At 36.7% G+C, this 10,190-nt stretch overlaps 1 protein-coding gene across 3 annotated transcripts in view; it reads left to right on the top strand.

Annotated features, from left to right (window-relative positions):
• Positions 1-992: 992 nt before the first annotated feature.
• LOC127512638 (metal transporter CNNM4) overlaps positions 993-10,190 on the top strand; it is a 49,842-nt gene continuing 40,644 nt past the window's right edge. The window contains exon 1 of one of the 3 annotated variants that reach the window (XM_051893718.1): positions 993-2,459. In XM_051893718.1, coding sequence (XP_051749678.1) covers positions 1,088-2,459 — 1,372 coding nt within the window. In that variant the 5' untranslated portion in view covers positions 993-1,087. The remainder of the gene's footprint in view (positions 2,460-10,190) is intronic. The other 2 variants (XM_051893716.1, XM_051893717.1) reach the window with 2 other exon arrangements.

The raw sequence follows: 10,190 nt of genomic DNA, 5'->3' as shown, positions 1-10,190 counted from the left end.
ATAATGAACATTTACTTAAAGCTTAGTTAATATCAAAACTGATTCCTGTAAGGAGGTTAGTTTACATACATGGAAGGTGAGTATTTTACCCTGTGTGTTGTAGTAGTGTTCATTTGTAGCCTGTCTGATGGCTCCATCTGTTGGTGAAGCATGTTGATCCATTATAATCAAGCCAGTAGTTACACCTCTATCCGTTAGATGGCGCCATTAAAACAGGAATCTAAAGATGCAGAATAGCTTTTTGATGCATGAAGACGCATTACATTTCCAAAGCATAAAATACATACACACTACACTCATAAATAATATATCAGATTTATAAATTCATTTAAAAATAATTCCATTTAACATAAAAAGTTCATATAGGCCTGTGTGTGTAAATCTGACTTTTGTTAGTACAATAAAAATATTTTGTATTGTGACATTCGTTAATATAGTGAAATGCAATAGGTTTCATAACGTATATTTTAATGTACGATAATTAAATCTATTTTTCCTGTGACAGCAAAGCTGAATTTTCAGTCTCAATAGTCACAGATCCTTCAGAAATCATTCTAATATATGCTGATTTGATGCTCAAGAAACATTTCATATTATTATCTGTGTTGAAAACAGTTGTTCTGCTTAATATTTTTGTGGAAACCGTGATACATTTTTTTTTTTTTTAGGATTCTCTGATTAACTGAAAGTTCAAAATAACAGCATTTATTTGAAACAGGAGACTTTTGTAACATTATAATTATATTACTTTTGCTTTGGTCAATTTAATGCGTCCTTATTCTACACAATTATTAATTTCCTTCACAAAAAAAGCTAATTTTACGATTGTGTATGTTTTATAAACGGTTTTATCTCATGTTTTCAGACTTTTCAGAAAGTTTGGGAAATTAAAACAAACCGCTCCACCTTAACAGTACAGAAAACCGGTCTTCCTTAAGCTAACAAACCCAAGAAGGCTCGTTCTTCCTTATAAGGTGACGAACCACACGCTGATTGGCGTTCCACGGGCGCTATGTTAATGAAGGGGCGAGGTCTTGTGAAATGAGTAGGTGACGTCAACTCTCATTCCGCAGAGAGTGAAACAAACATGGCGACAGAATGCAGTTGGAAAGGGTACACGCTAACTTTAATGCTGTTCTTTTGGAGTAGAGTCTGTACGAATAGAGCGGAATCCTGGGGGAGCGACAGCCGGATCCTCGGCATGCGGCTGGAGATGAGCGTCAAGCCCGCCACGACCACCGATGATGGGATCATACAGGTAACCGAGGGGAGCGTAATCCACCTCAGGTTCTACGGGCTGCAGATCAGAAATGACACCTGGAAGCAGATTAAGTTCGTTGGTCAGGACGAGGACACAGGCTCTGACTTCAACAGGACTTGTTCTCCCTTCACCAAAGACATCTTCATCGAGGAGGGTATGAATGTCAGCAGTCAGGGCACCTCTGGAGTGCTGAAGGTAAAAATTAAAGCACTTAGGAAAAGTGAGTCCAAGAGTGATTATTGGCTGTGCGTCAGAGACAGCCAAGATGGGAAGTGGTACCCGCTTGGAGAACATGATGGATGGTTGAGTGTGGTGGAGGAGAAGAAGTCGCTGCTCCCCATTTGGCTCCAAATAATCTTGATAGCCTGCCTCCTGGTGCTCTCAGGTATGTTCAGTGGTCTGAACTTGGGGCTCATGGCTTTGGACCCCATGGAGCTGCGAATCGTGCAGAGTTGTGGCACTGATAAAGAAAAGAAGTACGCACGCAAGATTGAGCCCATAAGAAGGAAAGGAAACTACCTGTTGTGCTCACTTCTCCTTGGAAACGTGCTCGTCAATACCACGCTGACCATCCTTCTGGATGATCTCATCGGCTCAGGTCTTGGTGCTGTGGTGGCGTCAACCATCGGTATAGTCATCTTCGGAGAGATCGTTCCTCAGGCGCTCTGCTCTCGCCATGGCTTGGCGGTGGGTGCCAACACCATCCACATCACCAAGTTCTTCATGCTTCTGACCTTTCCGCTGTCCTTCCCCATCAGCAAACTCTTGGATTGCGTGCTAGGCCAGGAGATCGGCACCGTGTACAACAGAGAGAAGCTAGTGGGGATGCTCAAGGTGACGGAGCCGTACAATGACCTGGTGAAAGAGGAGATGAACATGATCCAGGGAGCTCTGGAGTTGAGGACTAAGACGGTGGAGGACATCATGACTCCACTCAGCAACTGCTTCATGATCAACAGCGACACTGTCCTGGACTTCAACACCATGTCGGAAATCATGGAGAGCGGATACACTCGCATTCCCGTTTATGAGGATGAACGGACTAATATCGTGGACATCCTCTTTGTGAAGGACCTGGCTTTTGTGGATCCAGATGACTGCACTACATTGAAGACCATCACTAAGTTCTACAACCATCCGGTCCACTTTGTGTTTCACGACACCAAGTTGGATTCCATGCTGGAGGAGTTTAAAAAAGGTTGGTGAATTTTTTTGTCAGTTACACACACACTGTTTTTCCTGCAGCATTCCTCATTGTCACTATCAGTGAGGTTCATCAGGTGTAGCGAGGGACAGTACAGCCGGAGGGAGGTGGATCAGCAGTGATGTCACTTTTGGAGAGATTGTGGAAAAGGTCACTATCTATTCTTAATTAATTAGTCCCGCTCCTGTCAGGTTGGAAAACACACATCCTCTCTCCCCACGGGCCTTTCTCTCCTCCGCTGACTGTCAAGGTCAGTTGTTGGCAGTCTTTCTTCTCTTGTATTCTCTCACTTTCTCCCACACACATTTTTTTGGGAGGTTGCTTTCCTGAAGCGCATGAAGTCGACATGAAATCATTATTGACCTTGTTTGCTCTCTTAATAAAATCATCAGTGCATGTCATTCCTGAATTTTCCTGCCCCTCCAAACATCAGTCATATAGAGCAGTGTTTTTTTTTTTTTAGTATTATTTATATACAATTATAGGTTTTATTAATAACTGTGATTTTTTTTTTTTCCTTTTTTTTTTTTATATATTTTCAGTTTTATTACGTTTTTAGTCATTTTGTATTAGTTTTTTATAACTATATTTAGTAATTTAGTAGTAGTTTTTAATGTGCATTTGTTATTTTTATTTTATTTATGTTTATTATATCACTATTTAGCTTTAATTTCTTTTTATTTCAATTACAGTTTTAGTATTTTTTTATTTCAAGTTACTAATTTTAGTGCTTCAGCTTAAACTTATTTCTGTTACTTCCCAAGACAACATTTCTAAATTTCATTTACATTTTATTTTATTTTATTTTACTCATTTTAAGTTTTACCATTTATTTTATTTCAGCTTTATTTCAGTTAAAGGGTTAGTTCACCCAAAAATGAAAATTCAGTCATTAATTCTTCACCCTCATGTCGTTCCACACCCGTAAGACCTTCGTTCATCTTCGGAACACAAATATTTTAAGATATTTTTGATAAAGTCCGATGGCTCAGTAAGGCCTCTATTGCCAGCAAGATAATTAACACTTTCAGTGCCCAGAAAGATAGTAAAAACATATTTAAAACTGAACCACTGTAGTCACATGGACTATCTTAATGTTATGAAGCGACGAGAATACTTTTTGTGCGCCAAAAAAACTAAATAACGACTTTTCAACAATATCTAGTGATGGGCGATTTTAAAACACTGCTTCATGAAGCTTCGAAGCTTTACGAATCTTTTGTTTCGAATCAGTGGTTTGGAGCGCGTATCAAACTGCCAAAGTCACCTGAACTATTGAAATTTCGAAACACTTATGACGTAAGGAAGCCTCGTTTACTGAAATCACGTGACTTTGGCGCTCCGAACCACTGATTCGAAACAAAAGATTCGTAAAGCTTCATGAAGCAGTGTTTTGAAATCGCCCATCACTAGATATTGTTGAAAAGTCATTATTTTGTTTTTTTTGGTGCACAAAATGTATTCTTGTCGCTTTATAATATTAAGGTTGAACCACTGTAGTCACATGAGCTGTAGTAAATATGTTTTTAGTAGCTTTCTGGGCATCTGAAAGTGTTAATTATCTTGCTGGCAATGGAGGCCTCACTGAGCCATCGGATTTTATCAAAAATATCTTAATTTGTGTTCCGAAGATAAACAAAGGTCTTACGGGTGTGGAACGACATGAGGTTAAGTAATAAATGACAATTTTCATTTTTGGGTGAACTAACCCTTACAAAAAAAAATGTTTAATGATAGTTACCCTGATATTATAGAACTTTTCACGATCCAATCATTTCTATATAGTAAAATCAAGTTTTCTCATTAAATATATCTTGTTTCATACATTTTCATATTACAGAAGTGAAATGGCTTGCAAATGCCATTTCATATTGACTTCATGCTAATAACGTCTTGGGATTGTTTCCCAATAAGGCTACAATTAAGTTAATCCACCAATTATCGATAGTTACGATGTCATTAGTAGCAAGCCGTGAGGTTATTGTAATCAATATCTTAGTTGATTAGCCATGGTTAATACAGGAACTCTGGGTATGTACAAGCAGACATTTGTAGTTTGGTCCTGAAGCCTTGCAATACAATAAATACTTAGCTGGTATTTAACATTACTTTTCAGATTCAAATTAGACCAAATTAGACCTTTTCATGTAACTGACTTTAAAAAGTTATGACCAGAAAAAAATTAGATGACTGACTTGTAAACCAAGTCCAAGCATTTTATGCAACCAGCCCCTGTTTGACTAATCACACGTGTTTGTTGTCATCACAATAACTGTGACTAATAATGAGGAAAAACCTGTTATCTTATCACCGCTTGCTGAAGTTTGCTTTTGGCAGGTTTTGATTTGGGACTTGAGCTATATATCCAGAACTTAAATTGTTTTATTGTACAAAATGTGGAGAAGTGTGTATTTACTTCCATTTTTATCATCCATTTAAACAGCCAAACTAATCAAAATGGCATATTAATTACAATTATTCAAAGTCTGATTGATTGCCTGTAGTCTAGTATAATCCTTAACTCTAGTATTAGTATTAGTTATTGTACTAATGTTCCTTGCACATTAATTGAATAAGACTGATTTTATAGCTCAGTTGCTTTGGTATACAGTAGAAGTAATAGTCATAATATGTTGTTCTAAATGGTTATGGTAGGCAATAGTACTGATAACATGATGACTTCTTAATGTAGATGCTAGAAAAAATGTTTAGATTTACTCTTAATTAAACTTGGTTTCACTGTGCAGTTGACATCTTTCAGATATCTTAAAAAATACCTTAATTTGTGTCCAAAGATTAACAAAGGTCTTAAGGATTTGGATTTGCTGTCAGACATGCACCTTAAAGGGTTAGTTGACCCAAAAATGAGAATTCCTCACCCTCATGTCGTTCCACACCTGTAAGGCCTTCGTTCATCTTCTGAACACAAATTAAGATATTTTTGATGAAATCTGAGAGGTATATGACTCGTCCATAGGCAGCAATTTAACCACCACTTTCTAGATCCAGAAAAGTACTAAAGAAAACGTTAAAACTGTTGATGTGACTGCAGTGGTTCAACCTCAAATTTATGAAGTGACGAGAATACTTTTTGTGCCCAAAACAAAAATAATGACTTTATTCAACAATATCTTCTCTTCTGTGTCATTCTCATACGTTGTTTACGTCTAGTGCTTCCAGGTTCTACGTCAGAACGCCGACTCATTATTGGCCGGCTCCTGCGTCAGCATCACATGCATGCGTTGTGCTGCTCACGTGATCTGCGTCTGCCAATGCTGAGCCGGCATTCGGACATAAACATGGAAGCCTTCACTGTGCTTACTGCGACACCTGCGTAAGGATAATGACAGGGAAGACAAGAGATTGTTGAATAAAGTCATTATTTTTGTTTTGTTTTTGCACACAAAAAGTATTCTCGTCGCTTTATAACATTAAGGTTGAACCACTGCAGTCACGTCGACTGTTTTTATGTATTTAGTACCTTTCTGGACCTTGAAAGTGTTGATTTATATTGCTGTCTATGGATGAATCATATAGCTCTCGGATTTCATTAAAAATATCTTAATTTGTGTTCTGAAGATGAACGAAGGTCTTACGGGTGTGGATTGGAACGACATGAGGGTGAGTAAATAATGACAGAATTTCCATTTTTGGGTGAACTAACCCTTAACTGGAGAGTAGAAAGGCAGTCAAGCCCCAAGACGCATGCTTTTATACTGTGCTTTTGAACTGGGCAGGCCAGGTAATATATTATATTCATGGCTGGCTTCTAGATTCATTCACTGAAAACCAGGATGGTTATGCCTGTTGTTTGTTCAGCTTATAAGTTTGTCTGTTTTGAAGCACTTCCTCTTGTTTAAGCAGAAGTCTTTTCTTACTACTTCCTATCCATGATACAAACCCAAACCATTGTATTTCTTTCCTCATCCACTTGTCCTGTCCCACTTAAACATGCCGGTACTCAAAGATGGCATTCTGCCACTGTCGCCCAGTGTTTGGGTTGCCGTTTACCACATGGTACTGTGGAAAACGGTTTTGCATTGCGTGTAATGTGTGAATGTGTAACGGTCAAAAGCAGGGCAGTAACCACAATGAATGTCTGATTCTGAAAAGTGCCTCAGTCATTTTTAGTTTACAGTGAGTTTAGTCATTGGATTTCTTGCAAGAACCATGACTTTTTTTCTGGTTGACCCCACAAGAAATTTGTGCAAGTGCAATCAAAATCCAGTCAGAAAAAGAGGAAAAGACACATTTCTGTCAAACCTGTGCTTTATTTTGTTGTTTTGGTCAGTGATTAGTGTTGCTAAGTGGATTTGGCCAGCTCTCTGACGGTATTGTCATGTCATAAGCCTCTTTGTATTCTAGTAGGATCACGGTCTCTGTGTTTCTCTGTGCATGCGTTCATGGCTACAGTGTCGCAAATACTTCTCTCTTCCTATCCTTCGCTTCCTGTCATGTCATTTGTTGATTAGCAGTGCTGACCGAGCATACACTATATGTTTGTGCATGTTTTAGATTGCAAGAAGAAGGAAAGGCTCTGTTGATGAAGGAGATGATGATTTGGATGGTTCTAGGTCTAATATCAGAGCCTCACTTTTTATCTACACTTTAAAGGGATAGTTCACCCAAAAATGAAAATTCTGTCATCATTTACTCACCCTCATGTCGTTCCACACCTGTAAGACTTTCATTTATCTTCAACACAAATGTTTTTGATGGAATCTAAGAGCTTTCTGTCCCTCCATTGACAGTCTCCGCAACTACCACTTTGACGCTTCAAAAAGTTCATAAAGAGATCATAAAACTAATCCATACGAATTGAGCGGTTTAGTCCAAGTTTTCTGAAGAGACACCATTGCTTTATATGCTGAACAGATATAATTTAGCCTTTTATTCACATATAAACATTTATCAGCGAAAATAAACAGAAGCTCAACCGTACATACTTGATGTGTGAGAACAAACCTCATTGGTTCTTGGCAGAAGCTCAAACGTGCTGCGTAACACAAGAATGATCCTCATTGGCTCTTGCATGTCAAGCAAACATGCTTGAGCTTCTGTTTACCACAACTGATGTGTGAATTGATCAATGTTAATATGTGAATAAAAGTCTAAATTCAATCTGTTCATCATATAAAGCGATCGAGTTTCTTCTTAAAATTTGAACTAAACCGCTCAATTTATATGGATTAGTTTTACCATCTCTTTATGAACTTTTTGAAGCTTCAAAGTGGTAGTCGCATAGCTGTCAGTGAAGGGACAGAAAGCCCTCAGGTTTCATCAAAAAGATCTTCATTTGTGTTTCAAAAATGAACGAAAGCCTTACGGGTTTGGAACGACATGAGGGTGAGTAACTAATGACATTTTTGGATGAACTAACCCTTTAATTACACAAATAGGCCTATGCAATATTCTAGGAAAAACTCATTTAATTTATGTTAGACTACAGTTTTTGAGTTAAGTGTTATTTGGTTTCTTTTGAACTGAGAAAAAAGACTGAAACGTTGTCGAGATATTTGAGGTTTTTCTGGATTATTATAGACATTTCTTATTATAGATATCTAACTGCTGCAACAAAACCCAGACCAAAAATATGAATATTATTTATTTTGTTTATATATAATATAATATATAATATAATAATAGATAATATATAAAATCAACTATATGAGCTATAACTAAATTTTAGCTGCTGCTTTGTTTCATTTATTTATTTATTTAAAGTCAAGTGGTTCTAGCTACATTTTGTTGATATATTTATTTAATATATATATTAAATTAAATAATATTCATCTTTGTGGCCTGGTTTATATATTTATGAATTATTTATTTATTTAATGTCAATTTATTTAAAGTTTATTTAAAAGAAATATTTTAAGAAAAAAAAAGATATATCTAAGATGCATTATTGAAATGACATTTGAAAAGTGGTTAAAGTTTCTTGCCATCAAATCATTATTGACTATGGCTCTTTCTCTCAAATCACTTTCCTTTTCAGATTACATTACTTAATGATAACCAATAGGCAAATAGCGATTTTTGCATAATTTTAGCAAACTCTCCATTTGGTCTGGATCTATTATGAAATTTAAAACTAGTGTAAGTGGCGATTCATGTTCACATTATGGTACTTGTTCCAGAAATAATTCTGGAGTTTTTGTAATGATGTTAAAAGTTGCAGTAATGACAGCTATTTATAATTTTTGTTAAAAATTGTAAACAAATGTAAACATGCAGATATTTAGCAGTCACACATACGCATCCACAGTGCTGGCTGCAGACAGATGTTTAGTTTATGTGGTACTGCAGTAATGTAATTGTGATAAGTTTCAGAAACTGACCCTCAGTGAAACTTCAGATGACCACATATGCAACTAAAGATGGCGTGTGCAATTACAGATGCAATTTACTCATCCCCTGAGTAAAGAAACATGGGCATCTTTAATTGCATATGACTCAGATTAGCCGAATGACTCATTTGGATGAGATCAGTAATGTCCTTTTTCTGCAGAACGCAATTTCTGTGGGACACAACATTGTGAACACTTTTTTCTTTTTCTTTTTTGCAAGTCTTCAGTGTAAGAACATTCAGGATTAACATGTATTAAGACTTCTAAACATATTGAAGATATTTTTTGCAGGTTAAAGGGTTAGTTCACCCAAAAATGAAAATTCTGTCATTAATTACTCACCCTCGTGCCGTTTTACACCCGTAAGACCTTCGTTGATCTTCGGAACACAAATTAAGATATTTTTGTTTAAATCCGATGGCTCCGTGAGGTCTGCATAGGGAGCAATGACATTTCCTCTCTCATGATCCATTAATGTACTAAAAACATATTTAAATCAGTTCATGTGAGTACAGTGGTTCAATATTTATATTATAAAGCGACGAGAATATTTTTGGTGCGCCAAAAAACAAAAACAAAATAACGACTTATTTAGTGATGGCCAATTTCAAAACACTGCTTCAGGAAGCTTCGGAGCGTAATGAATCAGCGTATCGAATCATGATTCGGATCGCGTGTCAAACCGCCAAACTGCTGAAATCATGTGACTTTGGCGCTCCGAACTGCGGATTCGACACGCTGATTCATTATGCTCCGAAGCTTCCTGAAGCAGTGTTTTGAAATCGGCCATCACTAAATAATTCGTTATTTTGGTTTTTTTTTTTTTTGGCGCACCAAAAATATTCTCGTCGCTTTATAATATTAATATTGAACCACTGTACTCGCATGAACTGATTTAAATATGTTTTTAGTACTTTTATGGATCTTGAGAGAGGAAATGTCATTACTCCCTATGTAGGCCTCACTGAGCCATCGGATTTAAACAAAAATATCTCAATTTGTGTTCAGAAGATGAACGAAGGTCTTACGGGTGTGAAACGGCATGAACGTGAGTAATAAATGACATTATTTCCATTTTTGGGGAAACTAACCCTTTAAAAATGATTTAGTGTCATGATATTGTAACATGTTTTAATCAGCTGATTTCATGCATCATTAGAGGTGTGACTGACTTAATCAAAAGTGACCCAACAAGTTTAAATCAACTCCATTCACCTTTAAATGTTAGACAAGCAAGAACATGCCCATGCAAACCCCAACGTTCTGATCTAGTTGTTAATATGTGATTCATTTTAAGTTGATTAATTTGTAATTTCAATTACCAAAGTTGTTTATAAACATTCTTTAAAATGCTGCTGTATTTTCAAGAAAGTAA

Source organism: Ctenopharyngodon idella, chromosome 5 (genome assembly GCF_019924925.1).
Source record: "Ctenopharyngodon idella isolate HZGC_01 chromosome 5, HZGC01, whole genome shotgun sequence".
NCBI lineage: Eukaryota > Metazoa > Chordata > Actinopteri > Cypriniformes > Xenocyprididae > Ctenopharyngodon > Ctenopharyngodon idella.
Note: the sequence above shows the minus strand (reverse complement) of the source record. Positions and strands in the feature narration are given on the sequence as shown.